The sequence below is a fragment of the Alexandromys fortis genome, unplaced genomic scaffold, assembly GCF_014885135.2.
Source record: "Alexandromys fortis isolate MF-2015 unplaced genomic scaffold, M_Fortis_MF-2015_v1.1 scaffold_160, whole genome shotgun sequence".
Lineage (NCBI taxonomy): Eukaryota > Metazoa > Chordata > Mammalia > Rodentia > Cricetidae > Alexandromys > Alexandromys fortis.
This window is the reverse complement of record NW_026068035.1, coordinates 3,507,606-3,531,867: the sequence shown is the minus strand read 5'-3', so window position 1 is coordinate 3,531,867 and position 24,262 is coordinate 3,507,606. Positions and strand designations below refer to the sequence as shown.

General features: G+C 49.1%; 1 protein-coding gene across 5 annotated transcripts in view; it reads left to right on the top strand.

Moving 5' to 3' along the window:
• The first annotated feature begins 678 nt into the window (after positions 1 to 678).
• The window catches only part of Slc66a2 (solute carrier family 66 member 2), a 39,181-nt gene continuing 15,597 nt past the window's right edge, over positions 679 to 24,262 (top strand). The window contains exons 1-4 of one of the 5 annotated variants that reach the window (XM_050165035.1): positions 679 to 699; positions 2,001 to 2,333; positions 8,424 to 8,557; positions 18,216 to 18,269. In XM_050165035.1, the coding sequence (XP_050020992.1) occupies positions 2,131 to 2,333; positions 8,424 to 8,557; positions 18,216 to 18,269 (391 nt within the window). In that variant the 5' untranslated portion in view covers positions 679 to 699; positions 2,001 to 2,130. Of the gene's footprint in view, positions 700 to 1,409; positions 1,624 to 2,000; positions 2,334 to 8,423; positions 8,558 to 18,215; positions 18,270 to 24,262 lie in introns of those variants that run through there. The other 4 variants (XM_050165033.1, XM_050165034.1, XM_050165036.1 and 1 more) reach the window with 4 other exon arrangements.

Genomic DNA, 24,262 nt, shown 5'->3' with positions numbered 1-24,262 from the left:
CTTGGGATCGCAGGGACTCAGGTGCTAGTGGAGCCCCTGGGAAGAAGGGAATGTCCTTGCATTGATACTCTACACCAAGGGCTCCACATCCAAATATGTTAAAAAGCATCTTTACCTCTCCAGATGGTAGCTTGCCTTACCAGAGATCACCAGGGTGTGCAGTACTGGACCAGAATGCAAGATTGTGTACACTTACTTATTTGTGCTCCTGGTGGTGCCTCTGGCATATGCTGAGCATATGCCTCCATCTGTATGCCCACAGCCCCTGGAATAGTCAGGACAAGCAAGGTGACCATATGTGACCCCTTAAAGCAACATCATCGTAGTGAGAGTCAGCAGAGGCAAGGGAATCCCTGAGACTTTGGAGCCGGGGGTGGGGTGTGTGCGCGTCCTAAATGGGAACACCTACTTCCCCTACAGCCAGTCCTGCCAGGGCTTCCTTCTGTTTATTCCTCTCCCTCCTGTTCCTTCCTGGTGTTGAGTATTAAGTGTGTTGATTCAGGAAGTGGTTTGGGGGGAGGGGGGCTGTGGGCTCCTCCGGAGGGAAAGCACTTCCTGTGTTTTCTCGGGGCCCCTGGACAAACAGGCTTCTTTGAAACTGATCTTAGGGGGAGTCTTATGATTTCTCACATAACGAAACAGTCCTATGATTTCCCTGGGAAAGAGGGCCAACTCTGGTGAAAAGAAGGGTAATACCTGGTGAGATGGGTGGGGGTCAGTTGTGTTCTGGGGGCGGGGCGGGGCGGGGCAGGGGCTGCCCTGCTAATGTTGTCCCTCCCATGCAGAAGGACGCCAGGCAGACTTTGATATGTTTCCTATTGTTTCCTGTCACCTTCTCATGTGCCACCTCATCGCATTGATCCCTACTGACAGGCAGAGCAACGGGTTCTTCTGGTTCAACTTGCCCAGCCTACCAGGGTCCGGCTGACGTCAGAGGCGTATTTGGAAATTCTGATGCTCTTTTCCTATAAGTGAGGACCTGCAGCAGGACTGACCTCACACATGGAGGAGGCTCAGTTATTGTAGCGTGCTGACGCCGGCCCTGTAGTCGGTCACCTGGGGTAGTCAGTGAGTAGTTCCAAGCTCCGATCTTGGGTAAGGGTTGCCGCCCTCCATAGGCTTGTTCAGAGGCTTTCAAAGACCCCTGGAATCCAGGAGAGGATGGCGTCCGAGGCCTAAGCTGGCCACTGTGACAGCTCTTTTTCAACACCCAGTATCTCATTCTCAGCTGCTAGTGGCTCAGGATTACGTCTGCACTGTAATGAAGCCCAGAGCGCGGCGTTAGCTGGAGACGGGTTCACGTGGTCACTTGGCCTGAAAGCGCCTCCCTGTAGATTTTTCCTAATCCGGGACACACAGCAGAACAGAGCTGAGTACCCGCAGCCACTAGGGTCTCACCCCCGCAGTGCGCGCTTTAGGACCCAGTGGGGTAGCCGCGGGGATCCTGGAGTGGGCGTGGCGTCCATTGTGACGCCACGGGGCGGGGTTTCCTCTGGCTGGGACTGAGGGACAGAAGGACCGTCCGGCGCGCGTGGCTGGTAAGGGTCGTGGATTTGCTTCACTTTGGTTGCTCTTCGCAGTCTGGCGGATCCTCCCTGGGGAGCCTGAGGACTCGGGGTCCAGGTCGCTACGCTTCCCTCTGGGCTACGCGTCCACCCCTCCCCCCACTAGCTGAACCCGTTTTGGGGCGGTGTCACCCCCACGGCTAATCGCTCTGGGACCGTGTACCCCATCCTTCCCCCTAACCCGGCGGGGTGCACTCCTAGTGTCCAGGAGGCTGGCAGAGGGCCAGGCGCGCATCTCCATCTCCCCAGCTTTCCTGGGCGCAGGACGGGTCCTGGCTGTGCTGGGATCTCCCGCGGCGCGCCCCTGGGAGCCTGGGCTTCCGAGGCTGTGGGTGCGGAGCGCTGCTCCCCTGGGTCCTGCCTAGACTTCAAGTCCCGCACAGGTGCTTCTTGGTCCAGCTCCTGTCAGTGCTTTACCTTTGTTCCCCCTTCCAGGTCGGGATGGTGGCGGACTGCGCAGGATAGTGGCGGCCATGTGGAGGTGACAGTCAGCCTGTGGACTCAGCGCAAAGGAGCTTGGACCAGGTGGACGTCGCTGGCTGACAGCGCGGTCTCGGTGCTGGCGATGGAAGCGGAAGGCTTGGATTGGCTTCTGGTCCCGCTGCACCAGCTGGTTTCCTGGGTGGCCGCTGGGGCCATGGTCTTCGGAGGGGTGGTGCCATACATACCCCAATACAGGGACATCCGGAGAACTCAGAATGCCGACGGTTTCTCCACTCACGTATGCCTGGTGTTATTGGTGGCCAATATTTTACGGATACTCTTCTGGTAAGTTCAGGACTTTCCTACCTGGGAGCGCTGCTGGAGAGATGGATGGCTTTGTTCTTGGGGTTTCAAGTGGCAGCGAGTGGAGCTGTCTTCTTCCCCGAAAGACCTCTGGAAGAACAGGCTTATTCTTCTATGGTGGTTGAGTAGCTTGAGCGTCATTTCCAGGAAGACTGGCAGGGCTGGAGCAGAGAGTCAAATACAATCTCCAAGTCTGCCTTTTCATTTAATGCGTGCTTTACCTTTGTCTGATAAACCCTTGCGCCTTTCCTTTCCTGAGTGTGGAGTGGGGTGGCAGGTTGAGAAAATAATAAATGTAAAGTGAGTTAGTAACAGGACTCTTCTCCGGGCTTGCCTTCTGCTGTCATTTCTCCCTGACCTGGTTTTTTTTTTTTTTTTTTTTTTTTTGCTTTTCAAGACAGGGTTTCTCTGTAGCTTTGGAACCTGTCTGGAACTAGCCTCCAGCTCACAGAGATCTTCTAGCCTGTGCCTCTCAAGTGCTGGGATTAAAGACCTGTGTGGCTGCTACGGGGCTCCTGGCCTGTGTTTTTATTGCTGTTTATTTTTAGAGACAGGGTTTCCTGGCTGTCCTGGAACTTGCTCTGTAGTCCAGGCTGACTTTGAACTCACAGAGATCCACCTGCTTTTGCCCCCTGAGTGCTGGCCTTAAAAGCATGTGCCACCACCACCCAGCTGCTTGTCTTACGTGTTCGAGTCTTCTCACGTAGGAAGTCAGTCTTTCCCCATACTACTAAGGTGGAGTCTGTTTCTTTAGCCCTTCTTGGGCCACCTTCCTCTCATTTTCATTTTCATTCTGCTGAGGAAGTTGAGATTAATTTTAACAATTGTTGAAACCGTATGTATTTGAGGTTTTTGCTATCTTAGGACAGGGTTTCATTATGTAGCTCTGGCTGTCCTGGAGTTCACTTTGTAGACTAAGTTGGCTTCAAACTCAGATCCTCCAGCCTCTGCTTCCTGAGTTCTGGGATGAAAGGCATAGACCACCACACCTATACTGTACATACTTGAGAAGATGAATTTTCAAAGGAAATTTAAAAAAAGGTTCTCACTACATGCTAAATATCTGTAGTTTTCTTTCTGGTCTATTATTCCAAATCCTCTGTATACATAGGAAGGCTTTGCATTTCTCATGAAGGCAGTTGCCTGCAGAAGCCAGAGAAAAGAGATCCGGGGAGAAGAGAGCTAGGGAGAAGGGGTCCAGGGAGAAGGGGGGAACAGAGAGAAGGGGTCCAGGGAGAAGGGGGCCAGGGAGAAGGGAGCCAGGGAGAAGGGGAATGGAGAGAAGGGAGCTAGGGAGAAGGGAGCCAGGGAGAAGGGGGATGGAGAGAAGGGATCCAGAGAGTTAGTGGCAAAGTTCTTTGCATTTGACCTTTCTGTGTACTGTTGGAAATGACCTGAGGTTTTACTCACTAGTATTAAAATCAGTTAAAACCGATCACACTAGGTCAGGAAGATGGCTCCGAGTGAAGGAACTTGCTGCCAGTCCTGAGTTCAGTCTCCTCCACTTGGTGGAAGGAGAGAATCAGCTCCTTCCTGTTAGTTGTCCTCTGACCTCCACACAAGCAGGAATAAATGTAATAACTCTACATTAAATAAAAACACGCCTACTTTGTACAGTTTAGTGAGCTTTGTCAAAGGCGTCCACCCTGCATTTTATGAGTAGAGAGTTCGCTCCGCACTTCTGCATTCTGTCCCAGCGCTGGGCCCCCTGTGTCCCAAGAGTGGGTTCTTGGCCTGGGTCTGTGAGTCACAGTGAGCTAGTGAGCTGATAGAAGTGGAGTGAGTTGGTCACTGGGGTCACCTTGCTGTTTGTTTTTTGGGCCAGGTGACTTCCAAGGAAAGGATCTTTGAGTTCTCACTTTCGTTTTTTAAAAAGCTGGGGAATTGCATTTCAAAGATTTCTTCTTCCTGCTTTCCCCTGAGAGGAGGGTAGAGGTCCCCGGCTTGGCTGTCTCCCTGACTGCCTGCAGTGAAGGAAGTAGCCCTAATTAAATCTAAGGTTGAATGGAAGCAGATCCTTTGGTGTAACCATGCGCATACTCTTCTTGGTGGTTCTGTGTGCGCAGGGTGGAGCCTTGCTTTCAGGCAGGCTGCCCAGTGTAGTCTAGCCTCACTGTTGAGCTTATGTAGGGACAGGACATTCACTTTTTGGCTTGAGGAACACATTTTCTCCAACTACTGCCTGAGGTTTGACTACTGACCTGGTTTGGGGCCATCAGAAGTGAGGCCATTTTCCTTGTGTGCCATAGTGGAGAGGACACTGGGACTGGTCCCCCTGCCTTTGTGCTGGGGTCTCTGGGAAGACCTCAAATACTTTTCATCATGGGGGTTCAGTTGCCTTCTGTGGCTGTGGGGGCCAAGCCTTGTCCACACATAACCTCTTTAGTAGAATGCATATCCAGGATGTCCTGGGCCACGCAGGGCTCCTGTGGGCCCTGTGCACAGGGCCTCAGTTTCCCAGAACATTCTAGAGGATTGTGAGGAAGGGAGGTGCTGAGGGTCCTGGCCCTCCTGACTGTTTCCACCTGGGAAGTATCTTTCCAGGCTCTCACAGGATGAAAGCCAGAAGTCTGGCCAGTGTCTGGGACACTGCTGCCCACCTGTAGCCACACTGATGCTTTGAGGTGATGTGGGGGCTCTCCTGTGCTTCTCCATAGAGCTTTCTGTAGCCCCAGACTTGGGGTCCCTCTCAAGGTTTCGCAGCTCAGCATCCTCTCAGATGTCACATAGCCAAAGGCGGCAGTGTCTATGCTTCAGTGGGAGCAATACTGGAACATGCACCCCTTCCCTGTCTACACAGCCCCTCTCCCCAGTGGAGAGCAGGTCCGGGATGTGGCAGACTCCAGATGAGTTTGGAGTCCTCAAAACTATGAAAGAGTTAGAACCTTCAGCTGTTTTCCAACACTAACAGGGACCCAGCCCACAGAACTCACTGGAGTGAGTGCATGGTTTTTTGGTTTGTGTTTGTTTCGGTTGGGCAGTCCTTCAGGCTGAGTTAACTGCAAACCCAGGATCTCTGGAACTTGTGAAACTCTCAAGCCTTTATTTCTTAGAATCCTTGTCATGTCATGGAACTCACCTTTCACAGACTGTTCTCCAGGAAACGGGAGTTCCAGGATTTACACTTTTGGTATTAGACGCTAGGGCCGAGTGATCCATTCAGCAGAGAAGGGCCAGATGGGGCTGCAAGACTGGTGCCCAGGTTCCACTTGAGCAAAGTCCGCCACCCAGCCTGGTAGATCTGAGGATGGTGGTGCTGAGTCTCCACTGCTGGCAGTAGGTCCTGGCCGTGAGCCTGAAACACTGAGAGGCGGTAACATTCTGCTACTAAGGCGATAAGTTTCCTTTGATATGGAGGGAGTAGCTGTAGAGATATCTAATCTCCTCCGTAGGAGTTTTTCTGTTACTTTGGGGCTTGGAGAAGTTGTCCATAGAACCAGTTACTGGATTTCTCCAACCTTGTGCCCCCTGGCTCCAGCACCTGAGAACCAGCTTTCCTCCCTCTGAGAGTGGTTGAACTCACCATCCCAAGCTGTGTGATGGCAATCACCCCTTGCCCGCAGGTGGGTTAGCAGGAGGGGAGCAGCATTCTTAGATACCCTCAGGAGGAGACGGTTAGCATTAGTTTGGTAAGAAATGGCACCTTTCTATATCTTTGAAAATTGATGATTTAAAATTCTCCTATTTATTTTGTTCCTTATGCCTTTCAGAGTTGTGCTTTTTGAGAGTTTGTGCCCTGTTTCAGCTGCCTTCCCATAAATAAGGCCAGTCAGATCCTCAGCTCTGCTTGCTGGCACCCTGTGAAGTGGTGCCCTCGTTTCCTGTGACCACCAAGCTCATTGGAATTGACTTTGATGTGGCGCGTGGTAGCTTAAACTTTGACCTTTTCCTCTGGAGTTTTTCTACTAGCAGGTGCCTTCAGCCTCTTGTGGCCCCGAAGTGACACCTTCCCATGTCATCTCCCCTTGTAACCATCTTTGTGAGCAAATTGCCAGCTAGATAGCCAGTGAGGAATAATACTTCCTAGGGCGACTAAGGCTCGGTTCTGTCTCCCAGTAACTCTGAGGTTATGGTTCACAGTTTTCAAGTGAAGATACCAAGGCTCTGAGATGGTGGTCATAAACGCAGAGATCTGGGGACAGTGCTGGAACCACAGGACCCTGGAACATACTTAAGAACAGAGCTCGTCTGCCTGGGCCAGCTCCGTTTCCACTCTGTACCCAGGTTGTCCCTTTTCTCTGTCTTTCTGCCAGCTCCCTAAGCTCTCCTGACCTCAGGCAGCTGCTTAGTCTGTGGGGCTTCTGAACTCCCAGGGGACATTTGGGCCTTGAGGCCTGCACAGAGGACCTGTCCTGGACTCAGGAGATACAGTCTTGGCTTGCTACCTCACAGGAAACTGAGATATGCCCCATTGCTGAGGGAAGCCTCCCTACAGGATGCCCTCCCTCGTGGAAAACCTTACTGCTGACTCTGCTTCCCTGGGCCGTAGCACACCCCATGGGGAGATTTTACAGGAAGTCCAGAGCTCTTGGAAGGCCCTCAGGCTGGCTAGGATTCTCTCTGACCGAACTGCTTTTGTAGGCACAACTTTCAGGAACTGAAGGTAGCTTTCGGGTCAGTTAAAGGACTTGTGTGCCATGCATGATGGGACAGCTTTTCCTCACGGAATGCGCATTCCTGGCCACAGAGTCTTTGAGATACAGGCAAGGTTGTCTCCCTGTCTCCAGCTGATCTTTTACAAATTGCTGTCACCGCAGAGTTTTGTGAGATGCTTTTATTGTATAAATTATTAATTTATTGCCAGACTTGGCCTGGAACTTGCTTCGTAGTCCAAGCTAGGCACGACCTTATGGTCCTCTGGCTTCAGTCTCCCAAGTGTGTGTTTATTGGAGTGTACCATTCACCCGGTTTGGTTTTCGTTTGTGGATTAATTTTTAGCAAGCTCCTGGCATCGTAGCAGCCGCATGGATGATGTGATAGGCTGTGTCCCTGAGCAGGCTTGGCGCTGGCTGTGAATCCACAGGACTATTTCCCTGTGTCCCTTCTGTATGGGGTCAGAAGCTGCCTTAACAAGGCCTGGAGGGCCCTCCTGTCCCTGGAGACCAGTGTCGTGAGGGGCAGGACGGGGAAGAGAAAGGCTGGCACTGTTGCTAGGTCCCACAGTTTTCAGGAGGGGATGGAGTAGTTGGGCTACTGTGTAGAATCTCTTAAACTGCATGCGCTAACCACCAATTAAGGTCTTGAAAATCACTTTCTAGCTAAGCAAACTCCGAGGCCAATGCTTAACCCCACCTTTACTGCGGTGGGGTTAAGACTGGGTTGGGACCTGCCTTTGGAGATGACCTGTTGGGGCTTGTCTCTGCATCACAGCCTGGTGGAATTCTGCTCTGCCAAGGGTGTGATCCCCAGACCTTGGTGGTTGCTGAGTGGCAGTTCTGCTCTCCAAAGCCGGTGGCCCAGTCTGTAAACTATTCAACCCTAGTGGAAGCCACCAGAGTGGCTGGGGGAGGGGTAACTAGGGAGGGAAGGTGGCCCTGGGGTGGAGGAAGGACCTTTGGTGGGGTACCCCTGACTGCCTTCTCCTCTTAGTGGAGGATGTATGTGGAAATTGGACGAGGCTACATGCCTTCACAGACATTTCCTCTCTAGGCAGGAAGCAGAGCTACTGTGGTCTGGAAATAGAGTCTTGTCTGGTTAAGATTAGATTTTGACAGGAGGGTAGGTATGTAGGGTCCCCTCACACCAATATGTGGCCCTGGGTGGGTGTCTGAGACTAAGTCACAGAGTCCATGTAGGGGAGACGTGGCTTTGGAAAGCCTCATTTGGGGGATGATGTTCCAGGTCTCCTGCTGAGTCTGGCCTGGGTCCCTTGGCCCTTCCCCTTTCTAGTCAGTTCCACACAGACCCTGGAAGGGGAGGCAGCTGGTGCTAGGGCTGTGGTATGCACAGACTCTCCTCTGCCCTCCCTTCCAGTGTGAAGCTCAGGTTCTGGTGGAGGAAGGGCTGTGGAAGTGCTGGCAGGGCCGGTGCCGGGCTTCCCTCCTGATGCAGGCGTGCTCTCTCCCTCCCCAGGTTTGGAAGGCACTTCGAGTCCCCGCTGCTGTGGCAGAGCATAGTGATGATCCTCACCATGCTACTGATGCTGAAGCTCTGCACTGAGGTCCGGGTGGCCAATGAGTTGAACATTAAACGCCGTTCCTTTGCAGGTAGGTGGTAGCGTTTCCTAGAAAGTCTTGCTTAGGCAGCAGACAAAACTTAGCTCTTGTGAAGCAAAAAGAGAAAGAAAGAAAGAAAGAAAGAAAGAAAGAAAGAAAGAAAGAAAGAAAGAAAGAAAAGAAAGAAAGGGAAGAAAGAGAAGAGAAGAGAAAGAAGAAAAGAAAGAAGAAGGAAAGAAAGACAAAAGAGAGAGAGAAAAGACACTTCAGCATTATCTAGGTAGCTTTTATTTCCCTAAATGGCAATTGGCTGTAATTGATAGTAGTACTTTTCCATACTGTAAACATTTCACAGTTTGAAACAATTAAGATAAGACTTTCTTGGAATCGCGTGAGGTTTTAACTCCTCTTCCGGCGCTTGTGTTCACGTCCTGACTGCGTGCTGTCACAGAGGAACTGGAGAAGGCAGAGTCATGTCTGTGTGCAGCTGCCCGGTGAAGGAAGCCCCATCAGTATGCCCGTTAGCCTTGCCTCACATGCACAGGCACCCACTGAAGGTAGAACACACCCAGGGTCTGTGTGTTCTGTGGTCTGAGGACCTGGGCAAGAGCCATCCCCTGCTAAGCACACGACACTCCCCTGCTAAGCACACGATGCCTGCTAAGCACAGCTAAGAAAACACAAAACACTCTCTGTTTTTGTCCTTTCCTTCCCAAAAGCTCTGATCTGGCACTCTGGAGTCAGCGTAGCCTGGCTGGCTTCACAAGAAGACTTAAAATCCTGCCTCCTATTCTAATTCTGTTTACTTTTATTTGTGTTGGTGTTTGCCTGCATGTATGTGTGACGGTGTCAGAGATTTTGTAGTTATAGACAAGTGTTAACTGCCATGTGGGTGCTGGGAATTGAACCTGCGGCCTCTGAAAGAGCAGTCAGTGCTCTTAACCACTGAGCCATCTCTACAGCCCCTTCTTCCTAGTTCTAATTTTCCTCCACCTCCTCCTTTCTGACCTTAAACCCTCAATCCTCCTGCCTCAGTGCTAGGATTATAGGTACATACCGCCATACCCATCAGAGGCCTTCCTTTATCTTTCTACTAGTGAGCTAGCTAGCACAGCTCTCTCTCGTCTGAAAGAGAGTATGTTCGTCTTGCTTATAGAAATACTTGGTTCAGTGTTTAGTTTGGGAGCTGCTGTGGTGTAGGCCCATATTTTTATATGGTATGGCAGACAGGCTCTCAAGACATAGTTCACACCTGAGGTGGCCTTCCAGACAGGCTGTTGCTACCCCAACAAAGGGTAAGGATGTTGTTGGCTCTCTTTAGTAATTTGGAGGATGCCTGAATAGAGATGCCAGTTCAGGCCTATGTGACAGAGCTAGCATATAGGGCAGGAAGAGAGGAAGACTTGACAAAATGGGCATAGAAAGGTGTGGTCAAGGTGTAGACCTGACTAAAGCCATTCACCTGGTTACCTAGGAAACAGAATGCTAATGAATTTCCCCCTCAGTTTGAGGTTTTGTTTTTGTTTTTTGTTTTTTTGTTTTTTTTTTTTTGGTATAAAGGCTGTTTGGAGAATAAATGAGGAATTTTCAGAATGTGAACTCAGGATTCCATGAGGGACCACTGAGAACCTCCCTCCCGATAAAGCCATGTGAGTTGTGTCTTTATTCCCGTGCCTCCACACTGGTCCAGAGAGAGAGTTTATGTTGGGGCTAGCACTGGACCCCGACATAATGGCGCCCAACATTGGGCCTCTTTATTTTTATTTCTGGTCATTATTTTTTCCCATTAACCAGATCCTTCTGTGTTTCTGTTCCCACCTGGCTTTAGTAGAACGGTTGATGCCATCTCTGTCTTTGTAGAAAGTGGCCACACTTGGTTTTGGGGGAGAAGCCTGTAAGGTCGATAGCTCATGTCCATCTTCTGCTGTGTTCTCATTTATTCTTCCCATTGAGAGCATCCTTTATCTCCCTGGAGTATGTATTCCCCATCCTCCTGGTGTGATTTTTGTTAGCACAACACCAGTGCTGGCGCTGATTGTATTAAGAATTCTATCTCAAGAGAAAACAGGATATCATGTAGGAGCTGAGGCTTCGTGGCTCGACGTGGTACCCCGGCTTGCTTCCTAGAAGCATGACCTGCCTGCCCTACTTCTCTGTTCCCCAAGCTTCCATATAGCTAGATCTGAGCCCCTCTGAGCCTCAGCGTCCACTTGAAACAGATGCCATCGTGGCTGCAGGATGGTGGGTCCCTAGCCATGCTTACACATGCGGATGCTGAACACCTAAGTTGTACCCGGGATGCCAGAGACTTGCTGTATGTTTGCACTGCTTCTGGGCTGCAAATACAAGAACAGGTTTGTGGCTTCGATTGCTATGTGGTTTGGCTCTGATTGTGACCCATGTCAGATGATAGCTACAGAAGGCTTGCACCGTATGCAGTGCAGCAGATGTAGAGCGTGGCTTTTGTTTACTCAGAACCACATTCTACTTGTCCCTTCACCTCAGGTGACTGTGGTGAGTGCAGGGAGCTCTAAGAACATACCAGGGTTGGGAGTGTCATACCACAGCATGATCTAGACAAAAGTGTGTGGGCAGTGGAGTCCCAGTTGGCCTCTTGTGTGCTGTTCTATGTGTGTATAAGGCAATATTTGCATTTTAATAACTAGGATTGCATTAAAATAGTAGACCACAGTTTTCAGGGCTAGGCCCGAAATAGGAATTTTTATCAGGGACTCATTATGGGCATAATATTGACCCCAAGGATGTCCCCCTAATTTAGGAAGGGCCTTTGTGGGTGTGATTAATATTGGGGATTATGAGAAAGAACATTATTCTGGGTCCCCTTTGTAGTCTAATTTGAAGGACTAGAGCAGGACCCACCTCATGAATTTGAGGGTCACTAGCCCTCAGACCTCTTGACCTCTGCAGAGGACAGTGGCGCTTGTCTGAGAATTATATTTTTGCTGTTATTATTATTATTTTTTTTTTTTTGGAGATAGGTTCTTGGCTATCCTAGGACTTTCCACATAGACCAGGCTTGCCTCAAACTCACAGAGATTCTCCTGCCTCTGTCTCCCAAGTGCAGGAACTAAAGGCCTGCGTCACCACACTCAGCCAGAGAATTCTTGATGTTTATGTCTTTAGCACTTCATGTTTTGAGTCCAATTCATATTTGCAGGGCTCGTGTCTGCTTTGCTTAGGTCACTGGGCTTCGTGTATTTCTGAGTGTAGTTCTCATGAACTGTGGGGGGTCCATTTCCTGTCATCTCGAGGAGGAGGAGGGTGGCGCATGAAGAAACTCAGACATGCACTCTGGTGCCAGCCCATGGTGTCCCAGTCCTGCAGCTGCCGAGGCCCTGCAGGAGGTACCTCTCTTTACACCAGCAGCTGACTTTACACAGAAGGCCGGTGCCTCCTAGCGAGCCGCTGAGCACCATCCCAAGCATAAATATGGCATGGAGCCCTGTGGGCCTCATGAGGCACAGTTCAGGCAAACTGGCTGTGAAAATAACTCACGAAGGGCTGGTAGGAAGGCGCTTGTCATCAGTCTGACTGCCCAAGTCTGAACCTTGGGACCTACATGGTAGAAGGAGAGAGATGACCTCTGTATGTTTCTCTCTCTGAATTCCACATGTATACCATCCATGCATGTGCACATACACATACGCAGATACATAAGTGTTAAAAAGTTGAGAAAAACCAACTGCTATAAACTTGTTTGTGCTATGTGTATGTGTACACGTATGCTACAGGTGCACGCCATACAGAGGTCAGAGGAGGACTTTGGGTGTTGTCATGGGGTTGCTATTGCTGTGACGAAACACTTAAGACTGTCTGAGTTAGGGTTTCTGTTGCTGGGAAGACATCATCACCTTGGCACCTCTTATAAGGGAAAACATTTCATGGGGACTGGCTTATAGTTTCAGTGGTTTGTTTAGTTCATTATCACCATGAAGGGACATGGCAGCATGCAGGCAGGCACGGGGCTGGAGGAGGAGCTGAGAGTTCTACATCTTGATCTGCAAGCAGCAGAAAAGAAGACCAAATGAGCCTCACTGGGTGCAGCTTGAGCTCATGAGACCTAAAAGCCGCCTCCACAGTGATGCACTTTCTCCAACAAGGCCACACCCACTCCTCCAACAAGGCCACACCTCCTAATAATGCTGCTTCCTATGGGCTTATGGGGGCCATTTAATTCAAACCACCACAATGCCCAAAAAGTAAGTTGGAGAGCAAAGGGTTTATTTGGCTTACATTTCCACATCACAGTTCACCATCAAGGGAAATCAGGACAGGAACTCAAAGAGAGCAGAATCCTGGAGACAATAGCTGATGCAGAAGCCATGGAGGGGTGCTGCTTACTGACTTGCTCCTCATAGCTTTATTCAGTCTGCTTTCTTCTGGAACCCAGGACTGCCAGTCCAGGGATAGAACAGCCTACCATGGGCCGGGTCCTCCCCCATCAATCACTAGTTAGGAAAATGCCGTACAGCTAGATCTTATGGAGGCATTTTCTCAATGAACGTTCCCTCCTCTCAGATGACTCTGGCTTGTGTCAAATTGACACACTAGCTAGGACAGGTGGCCTCTATTGCACTCTGCCTTATTCCCTTAAGGCAGGGTCTCCCACTGGACCTAGAACTCAGCGTTTTCCAGCTAGACTGGCGTAGCCATAGCCGCTTTCTGTGTGTGTTGTAGAGGACAGAATTCAGACCCTCATGCCTGCACAGCAAGTGCTGTACCCACGGAGCCATCTCCCCACCCCATAAAGACATTTGTGTGTTGAGACAGGGTCTCTCTACGTAGTCCTGGCTGCTCTGGAACTCACTATGTCTACTAGGCTGACTTTGAACTCAGAGAGATCCTCTTGCCTCTGCCTTCAGGATTAAAAGTCTCTGTGATATTAAGACAATTGGGAAAATTTTAAGCTTCTATCAACTGATGATTGATTGATTGATGAGAACATTGAGTTACAGCTATTTAAAAATGTCTTCACCCATGCCTTTCTTGGGCGGCAATGCTGTAACCTGACATTCTCCTTAAAAAAAGCTTAAAATATTTCCAGGTCCCTCAGTATTATAGACCTTTTATTTTGAAGGTCATTAATTCAATTTGCCAGTTAAGATTAAAAACAAAACAAAAATAAAAGCAGCTGGGCGTGAAGGCTCACGCCTTTAATCCTAGCACGCGGGGGAGGCTAACTCAGGTCAATCTCTTGAGTTCAAGGTCAGCCTGGTCAACAAGCAAGCCAAACAGGGCTAACCTGTGAGACTCCAGCAAATTGCAAGCCAAACTGGGCTACACCGTGAGACTCCTTTATCAAAAAATTAAAAAAAGGAAAAACAAAAAGGAAAGAGAGCAATCTAAAGCATCAAATACACGATGTATTATTGTCTTGCTATACAGAACACACAGAGTGGAGGCTCTTAGTAGACTTTGAGGACAGCAGAGGAAAACAGGAAAATGGCTCCCTGTGGCTATTTTAAACCTTTTCGTACCTTTTCCAAGTTTTTTCTTTTACAGCCAGTGGCTTATCACAAAATCTGTGTAATTTCCAAAACTAGAACCCAACTTAAAAATGCCACGCATTCCATTGAGACTCTTTTCCAGCCTCCCTCTGCTCACTTAGAATGAGGGCCTCTAAATATCAAATCTGGGGAGGCAGGGACAAGGGTGGCCCCATGGGACAACGTGATGTCTCTTCCTGCCAGGCAGGTGCTCTGTGCCTCTGCGTGGAGAGTGGGCCTGTCCTGTAGGTTTCCAGTTTCAGTTTTTGATTGATGGGGATTTTATAAGATTTGATAGATGGGGATTTGATAGGTGGGGATTTTATAAGATTTGATAGATGGGGATTTTATTTATTTATTTATTTATTTATGATTTTTATTTTTATGTATACAGGGTTCTTCCTGCATGTATTCTACCTACAGTACAGAAGAGGGTGTGAGATCTCATTACAGATGGTTGTGAGCCACCATGTGGTTGCTGGGAATTGAACTCAGGACCTCTGGAAGAGTAGCCAGTGTTCTTTACCTCTGAGCCATCTCTCCAGCCGCCTAGATGGGGATTTTATAGGTGGGGCTTTTATAAAATTTGATAGGTAGGGATTTTAATGTTTATGAAGTGGGGAGCGAGTCGAAGGAAGCCCACTTGTGATTCAGCCCACACTGGGAGCCCACCGTAACCCCCCCCCCATTTGAACCCACACCCTGGGACCCAGGGCTGTGCATGCTGCACAGGCGCTCTACCATCAGGCAGTATCCCAACTCAGCCCCGCGTGTTTTGAGGCACGCTCTGGACATCACTGCATTTGTGGATGGTTCAAGTGTAGCACTAGAACAGGGCTTCTCAACCTGTGGGTCACGACCCCCTTGGGGGAGGGCATCCGACAACCCTTTCATAGGGGCTGCCTGAGACTATCGGAACACACAGATAATTACGTTGAGATTCATAACAGTAGCAACATTATAGTTAGGAGGCAGCAACGAGATAATTTCATGGTGTGTGTGGGGTCACCACAACATGAGGAACTGTATTACAGGGTTGCCACGTTAGGAAGGTTGAGAACCCCTGCTCTAGAAGCTGGTATAGGAAACGGTCAAACTACCCATGCCAAAATACCAGTGTCCAATTCCATATACTTAAACATTCAGTTTTTGCGGAAGTTTCTGGTGGTTCGTTTGACTTAGCTACGTGGTCCCCTTGAGGCAGGGTCTGAGCACTCTTGAGGGCTGGTTATCTTTTTTTTGTTCTGTCACTAGGCCAAGCCTTTGCCTTTTTTTAAACATTAGTTACTCTTGATCTAGAACCCCTTCCCAACTCCCCTTTCCCTGCACTGTCCACCATTAACTGTGGTGTATCTGCTGGTCTCCAATTCCATGTGGATCTCTGCATTCTGCAGCAACAGCAGCAGACCAGGGCTGCACACTCTGAGCTGCTAGGGTTGACTGTGGAGGAAATGGAGGTCTCCATCAGTTTTGGCAGCTGACTTTGGAGAAGCTGCAATGATGCCTTTGCCATCAAGCTGATATGAATTCAAACCCGGTTGGTGGCATGGTATGTTCTATTTGGCTGCTTTTGTTATATTTGCTGGTGCCCAGTCGTTCTGGCCGGTGGGGATGCCTGGGTCAAGGTCTTTGGACCCTTGCTCCATCTCTGCAGGACGCTAGCATCATCTCTGCTCTAGGCTACGCTGGATCACGCCTTCGCAGAGCTCTAGTATTGGATATCGCTGGCACAGGCCATGGCTGTCATCTGGCTTTTTCAGTGGGTCGAGGTGGGAGGTGTGTTTTGGAGAAGGAGCCCCTCATTACTGCACAGATTCTTCCTGCTGAGCCCTTGTGGCGAAACCAGCTCAGCTTCAAACTGGGCTCCACTCTTCCACCACCTGCGTCCCAACCATGTTTCTTAGGAACCCAAAGCATTCTGAGATGTGGGCCAGAGCCCATGCTGCTTTCATAAGCGAGAAGAAAGATGCCAACAATGCGGTTGCTGGAGCAGTGGGTGGATTGGAGTGTTATACACTCGGGGTTCACTGATGTTCTGGCAGAGATGAGCCTCAGAGTCACCATGAGCAGTGCCTTTAACCAGATGCTCCGCCAGCTGGATATGCGTGTCCGTTTGAGTGGCTTTGTTTCTCACTTCTGCTTGTTTTCTAATTTAAAATTTGTATTTATAGTGTATTTTTCATTTTAAATTTCTCTAAGTAGTTATTTGATAAATTGTTCCTCAAAGTCAGATAGTTAAATGCATCTGCCTCAACTCCAGTGCCCAGAGCTCCCTCCAGGTTGGGACTTTCTAGGTAGATGGGCAAGGTCCATTTACGGGCTAAGCTTTCTTTTATTGTGATGAAATGTTCTAAATTGGTGGTCACAGTGACTGCCCCTCTGGGTGTGTTAGAGCCATTGAGCTGTAAACCTTCCTAGGGAGATTTTTAAGGCGTGCTGTGTGAGAGGACTGCCTTTGCAAGGGCTTCTCTGCTGCTGCTGGGAGTCACGGTAGGAACTTCCGTGTTGAGCCTGCATCCCACCCCAGCTCTACGCTTGGCTCTTGGCTCTCCTTGGTTTTATCACCTGAGCTGCCCTCGCCATCCATCCCACCTGCAGCCATTGTCCACAGCCTGCCACGCACGTGCCAATCCAGGTGGTCCTGCTATGCAGACCTGCCTTCCTGAGTCTGGGACATGGGGCACATCTACATCAGCTGAGTACTTGCTTCTTAAGACCTCCCGCATGAGCCCTAGGCCTCATCTTTGGGTTACCCTAAAAACTGAAGCAGTGGAAGAAGAACCTGGGCTGTGTCTTTGTTGCAGACTTGGAAGTCACATAGCATCTGAGGACTGGAAAGGATGTGTGTGCGCGCACACACACACACACACAAAACACAAACACATACAGACACACACACACAAACACACAGACACACATAAACACACACAGGCATACACACATAAATACACACACATACACACACACACTCATTCACTCACTCACTCAAGGGTAAGACACAAGCTACACTTCCTGATGGGCATCCAGCCATTTCTGGGGATCCAGACCCCGAGTGCCAGCGGCGAATGGAACAGATCTGTAGAGACGCATGACGGTGCTTGATGGCTGCAACTGCTTTCTCAGCAGTTTTCAACTCTAAGCTTGCTTGGCTCTGAAAACAGGAGGCCAGAGGACCTTCAGGCGCCTAGGGGCATCACATGTCCTGCACGATTCAGTCTTGGGCCACCCTTGGGCCTTTGCTTTGTCCATTTGTGCCCGACTGTTCCAGCGTGTCCTCTCTCTTGTTCTGCATTTGTGGGTCTTGATCTTTAAAAGAGGCACCAGTAAAATTGACTTGACTCATAGCTGGGTGCCAGACAGCTCCACTTTGTGTGGTGCCTGTGGTCTGAAAACCACAGATTTGGTGACAGGTTCTCACTCCTCTTTGGTAGCCACCCCCTCGGGGAGAGGTCATCTGCTGTCAGCTTCCAGTTGTTTACTTCCACAGTGTGCTGACCTCACCTCTGTTTCAGCCGGTTAAACCCCAGAAAGCGAGAGTCTGCCAGCTGCCCGAGGTGCCCTGGCATGGAAGGCTCTGGGCTGTTGACCTGGCGCAGTGCCAGCAGGGAGGTTAAAGCATAACTATTGATTGATCCTGACGCACTGTGACCTGTTCCAGGTGAGATGTCTGCCCAGGCAGGTGGAGTTTCTTCATCATGATGTCGCTGAACCATGCCTGCCATATTCACCGTGAAATCGGCTGCCCTTTGGCGGTGGACCTGTGGCTCTGTGTGCTCTAAAATAGCTGTACCACGTGGCCTGTAAGAGCATTTTAGCCCCAGATTAACTGTTCTCAATCCCAGGCTGCCTGAGCTTCTAGGGACGTGAGAATTGGGGCTTGTCACACCACAGTAGTTAATGTCCCTTGGCTGTAGAGAACTTGCTGGCTTAGATGTTGGTGGGTGTTTCCCCCTCGTCCCCTTCCCTCGTTCTCCCGTGCACTGTCTGAGGGTCTTATCAAGAGAGGGTAGATTGGAGAACAGTTCAGAAAGTGAACTTTTGAACGCACAGAAAGGAAAACCTCTTTTCTGCCTTGGTGTTTTTGTTGTTGTTTGTTTTTAAAGAAATGTGTCTCTGCCAGGAACACCCACTTCCCAGTGTTAAAAACAGTCTGTTTTTGTCTCCTTTCTTTCTGTTTTGTTTCTCTCTCTTTTTAAATGTAGCCACAGACAGTAAGGATGAAGAACTCAAAGTCCCCCCCAGGCGGCCCTTCCTGGGTATGTACTGCAAGACTCTCGCTTCATTTCCCTCTGTCAGCACTTCTCCCTGCACTTACCTGTCCTCACAAGCTGCTTCACCAAGCATGTTCACGCATGATACACTTAAACCCACAGCTCTGCTGCTCTCAGCCTGGAATATTTAGAACCTGCCGCTTTCAAGGGAGGGGTGGACCAAAAGGAAAGAAGAATGGATGCAGAAAATTCAAGATTGCAAGCTTTTAAGTTTATTACGAGCTAATTCTTTTCAGTGGTGTGCAAAGAAAATTATCATCACCATTCCCTCTTGAATTGCTCATTGCTACTCTGTAGCGATCATGCTGGCTTCTAGTGATCCGTGCTGCAGCTTTCCTGGACTGTTGGTTCTGGACCAGTTCCTGGACTTCTTGAGAGTGCCCACATAAAAGGTCCATGTCATCTGCAAGAAGGGACAGCAGTTTGTGTCCTTTCCCGCCTTCCCTGATCACCCCGGCTGGATGGAGATGAGAGAAGACGTGTGTGTTCCACTCTTGGTTCCACTGACGACTTCTGTCTTTCCTCATTTAGGGTCACTTTGTCTTTTCACAGTTGCCTTTAATGGCTGAAGGGAGTGCTTGTTACTGCGAGCAGAGGGGGTTTGTTCTGCTGTCGTGGACGGCACTGGCTAAGCACTGTGCTGTGTCTGTGGAGATGATGGCGTGAGTTTTGCCTTTTATTCATTTTTATGGTGACTGGCGTTTGATTATGGTGTCTAGTTACTTCTTAACTGCTGGATGCCATTGTTAATACTATGCTGGGGATTTTTTTTGTCTCTGTTCCTGGAAAGTTTTTGGTCTGGAGTCCTTTTCTTGCCATGGCTTTGGTTTTAGTATATCTTAAATGTAGGCTAGAATTATTCTGAATACTGGATAATGAAGTAAGTTCTTGTGTTTGTGAAGGATTGGGCTCTTTACAATTTTGGTATGAGTACCTGGTAAGGCTGGTAACAGTGTCAGCCCCACCTGTTGTTCTGTGCCCTTCTAGATCTTCTGTTGCTTTCTCCACCCATCATGGTCCATTAGTACTATGGCTTGGTTTCAGAGTCATCTCAACAGACTTCTCCAGCTGTGGGCCTATAGTTTTTCTGTTCTCTCTCTCTCTCTCTCTCTCTCTCTCTCTCGCTCGCTCGCTCTCGCTCTCGCTCTTTTTTTTTTTTTTTTGAAATAGGGTTTCTCTGTGTAGTTCTGGCTGTCCTGTAACTCACTTGTGTAGACCAGGCTGGCCTTGAACTCAAAGAGATTGCCTGCCTCTGCCTTCCAAGTGCTAGGATTAAAGGCGTGCACCACTACCGCCCAGCAAGGACGTAATTTTTCTTGGTGCTCTTTTGTAATCTCCCCTGAGCATTGGGTGCTGGTCCTTCTTTTATTCCCAACTCTGGTGACTTTAATCCCATCTCCACCCTTTGTTTTTATTACTCTACTTACAGGAATGTCAATTTTTTTTGAATGTCAATTTTATTGATTTTTCAAGGAACCAACTTTTGGTTTGATTGGTTTTTCTTTATCTAGTTGACTTAATTCCACTCTGACTCACCCACTTTGGTTGTTTGCTTCCCACCTGGTTTTGCCACAGTTTCTTAACATGGAGGATATTGATTTTAGTTTTTTTTTTTTTCCCACTACTTTGAAACATCTGTGCTCACAGCCATAAAGCCACCCTGCGATGGTGGACTGGCCTCCTGTGTGTTTTGGTTGTACTTTTTCCTCTCTGAAAGTGTTTTCTCATTTTCTTCCGTCCACTTACTATTGAAGAATGCATCCCACCCTTCAGGTTTGTGAACCCCTCACAACTCTTTGCTGGTTTCTAGGATCACCTGCTGTCACTGTGGAGAGTGCGTTCAGATATTCTGAGGGGAAGCTTCGTTCCAGGCCCCTCCTCTGGTGTTCCCCCTCCGGGAGATGGTCTTTGTTGGCAGAGAGAGGATTCACTGTTGAGGGGAGGAGGGTGCCTGTTGAGTCATGGTTCACAGTGATACTGTGGTCTTCTCTTTCCTCGTTATTCGGTCTGCCCAACTGTATCCATTTTGAAAGTTGGCACTGGAATTTCCCAATGTCTGTTAGTTGTGTTCCTCCCCTTTCATTTCTGACAGTTGTTGCTTTTATGATTTTGGACAGTTGTTAGGGCCGTATTTAGTGTGTCATCCTGCTAGGCTGACCTTTCCTGTCGGTGCAAAATGTCTCCTAGGACATGGTTTTGTTTTACAGTCTCCCTTCCTGCTCAGTGTTGAACCCAGGGCCCCATGCAGGGTAGGCACCATCACCGAGGTACCAACACCCCGGCCTCCTTTTTTCTCGTGAGACTGGGTTCGCTCGGTTGCCTAGGCAGAACTGACCCTGCAGTCCAAGCAGGCCGTGAAGTCCCAAGTAGCTGAGTCGCTGGCCCACCCCACAGTTCTGGCTTAAGCCTTACTCTAATATTAGCCTAGCCTCTGTGGATCACCTGTGGTTACGCTTTGAACAGTAGGCAGATGGCAGGTTCAAGGGCATCCTGGGCTACATAGATAGCAAGAGCTTGTCTCAAAACAAAATTTTAAAAAAACCCTAGGGCAAGTGAGTTGGTTAGGTCCGCTTTACGTGACTGCTGATGAGCATGGAGACCTGCGATGTGTCCTGGGACCCCTGCGATGTGGCGGCGGGAAAGGACCAGCTCTCACATGCTGACCTTTGACCCTCATGTGCACAGCATCGCACTTACACAGATAAATGCACACTAAAAATCAAAATGATTCCTACCCTATTACCTGCTTAATGTTTAAGTAATGTTTTAATCTATGTCTGTCATTATTTTTGTTTTTTGTGTGTCCTTCTTTTAACTTTAAGATAGTTTTTTGTAGACAATTCACTCACTAATAGTGTGGTATTTAATTCCTTTAGTAATTTTTTTAACTATAGATCGATAGCTTTTATTTTTTCAGTAGTTTCTCTAAGGCTTACCATACAGATTTTTGCTTGTCAGAATCCTTTTAATTTTTCCTAACTTCATTTTGGGGGGGGGGGAGATAATGGAAAATCCTGCCTAATTCCTCCCTCAGTGTTTTGCTGGTGTGAGGACTGTGTTTGCAGTTTGTTCATGGGTGTTACAAACGTAAGCATGTATCTTCTAATTGTTACTATGTATAGATTTTACTCCTTTCAAAGATGAGGGGAGGGAAGAAGTTAGTTACTCTGTCCCTTGCTTCCTTACAAGTTTTGGCCAGCCTCCCTTCTGTCTGTGGGTTTGAGTTACCACCTCAAGCATTGCTTTCCTCCTGTGCTGTTTTGGAAACTCTTTCATGGAAGGCATTTTAAAACATCCCCAATAGTACTATAACATACTGGTTTTCAGCAGTTCCTTTGTAATCTGGTTAAGACAAGAAAGGCGTGCATGTGTATACTTGTATTCTTAGAGTTTTGTTTAATCTTCTTTTTGTGTGTGGAGGGAATGTTTTTTTCTTGAAACAGATTTTCCAGTGCAGCCGAGGCAGTCCTCTGCCTCCTACCCTACCCCTAGTGCCAGAATCACATGTGGGACCCACTCACTTGTGTCTTTCATTTTTATGTACACATTCCAGTTTTGTCCTCTGGGTCCGTTCATGTGACCTCTGATGTCACTTGATTTCCATGCGGAAAGCAACAGTTTCCCCAGTTCTTATTTATCTGGGGACTTTGCTTTCTTCTTCAGTAAAGAGCTGTCTTAGGAGCTGATTCCTGGCTGATGGTTGTTTTTTCTCTTCAGCGCTTTTTATTTTAAAGATTTATTTGTTTATTATGTATACAACATTCTGCCTCCATGTATGCCCACATGCCAGAGGAGGGCGCCAGGTCTCATTACAGATGGTTGTGAGCCACCATGTGGTTGCTGGGAACTGAACTCAGGACCTCTGGACGAGCAGACGGTGCTCTAAACCACTGAGCCAGCTCTCCAGCCCCCCCTCTCCAGCACTTTGACCACCACCCCTCTGCTTTCTGAATTCGGCTGTGTCTGGTGAGAGGGCAGTGAGTGGCTCATCTTACTGGGGTTCCCTGTGAGTGACCCCATTTTTCTCCTGCTGCTTTCAAGATCTTGTCTCTGTCTCTGACATTCAGCCGTGGTTGGTGAGGTATGGGGACCTGTGTTTTGTACCTGAAGGTAAGGGGCTCCTCGGGTGGGCAGGTCTGTTTAGAGTCTGTGCTCACAGACTCTGAGTCCTTCTCCTGTTCTTCCCCTCTCTCCTCCCCGTCAGGATGCTCTTTATGCCTGTTGCTGCACTCGGCCTGTGTTTCTCACAGGCACTGGTACTGTCCTTCTTCAGGCAGTGTAATGTCCACAGAATTATCTTGAAGTTCCCTGGCCCTTCTGTTAGCGCAGGTCTCTTGTTGAGCCCAGATAACGGGTTTTAGTTCAGACACCGCCCGACTCCAGCTGCTCCTGGTTCTCAGTGATTGCTCTCCCTTTAGAAATGCTCTTCCGTCGGGTGAGATGATATCCTGGACCTCTGTCAGTTCTTTATATCTAGTCTTTGGTTTTCTTTAGTTCTACATATATTTGCTATTCTACATATACTTGTTACTCTGAAGTTTTTGTTTTGGTTGTCGTTTTTTTGGTTTTTTGGTTTTTTTTCCTGCTTAGTCTAATCTCTTTTCACAAATAATGTTTCTTGTTTTTTGTTGTTGTTGTTTCCCCTCCGTAGGGACTACATCTCCCTACATTTAAGGTTACTTTTGTGACAGCCATGGACACTAATCTCATACCTGGGCGAGGGTGTCTTATTTGCTAGTGTCCCAGTTTGGTTGGACAGGGCAGTCTGAGTCCAATCCTCCGTATGCCTGATAGTTCTCTCTGGTCAACTTTGCACTCCTGATGCTCCGCCCTCACTGGCACCGCACTTGGCCTCCACTACCTGCAATGATGGCTCTGTTGATGTGATGGTACTCTGGGTGATGCCACATCGCAGTGGGCACTGGGGGGCATCAGCAGGCACTGGGGTCATTCTTATTGCTTCCCTTCTCCCTCAAGACAGTTTCTCGCTAGGTATCCCTATGTAACCCAGATCAGCCAGGTATTCGCCATCTTCCCGACTTAGTTCCCAAGTGTAAAAATTCTGGGTGCCCGACCACCTCAGTCCCCTCTTTGTCATTCAGGACCCACATCTTCATTCTCTTGCTAGCCCTCTTGAGCCCACACCTGTGCTCTGCTCTGAGTATCTGTCCCTTGGGGAGAGCCTTGGATTCTCTGGCCCCATACCTGTCCCCAGGACAGAACCTCAGATGCTGCTCCAGAGCTGGTAGCAAGAACAGTAGTGAACCTCTTGAGTCAACAGCTTCCTCTGAGAACAGGCCCTGGGTGACCTCTGGTCTTCTCCTCCTGGAGGGAGTCCCCACTCTGTGAATGCTGTGATGGTGGCCCCCAGTATTCTCAACTGTACACTTGTGTGGAGCTCCTGTCCCGAGTGTGCTGGCTGGGCATGGAGCCCGGAGCAGAGGAGCTAAACAGGGGAAGAGATGCTGACCGCAGCTGGACCACCGCTGCGTGCATAGACCAGCTGTCTCTGGCAGCTCAGTTCTCTGCAAGTACTTACCTCACTGTTCTGTCTAACTTGAACCCCTGGGGTTAGAAGTAGGGAGGGCGCTTCATCCAGGCTGACCACAGGCCTTGGTGCTGTTACCTGTCAGTGCCATCGAGGAATAAACTCGGGTGGAGTGTTCCATGGTGGCGCACTGTCGACACTGAGCAGTGTTGTTCGTCAACTGCCGCAAAGCAGGAACCTTAAAGCTTGTTGGAAGTGAAGGCACCATATTGGGTGGTAGAGCTGCTGTTTATTGTGACGCCCCCTGGGCCAGAGCCTTGCTGGGCCCTCTCAGCTGTCTGTGAGCTGTGTTGCAGTGAGCTTGTGTGGAACTGTTCGGGGCAGAGGTCACTGTCATCCACTGCAGTATTGGTGGCCTGAAGAGTGCTCTCTGCAGGGTGACGTGACAGGCCTGGGCCACTGAACCCTCTCTCCTCGGCTCAGCTCTCCG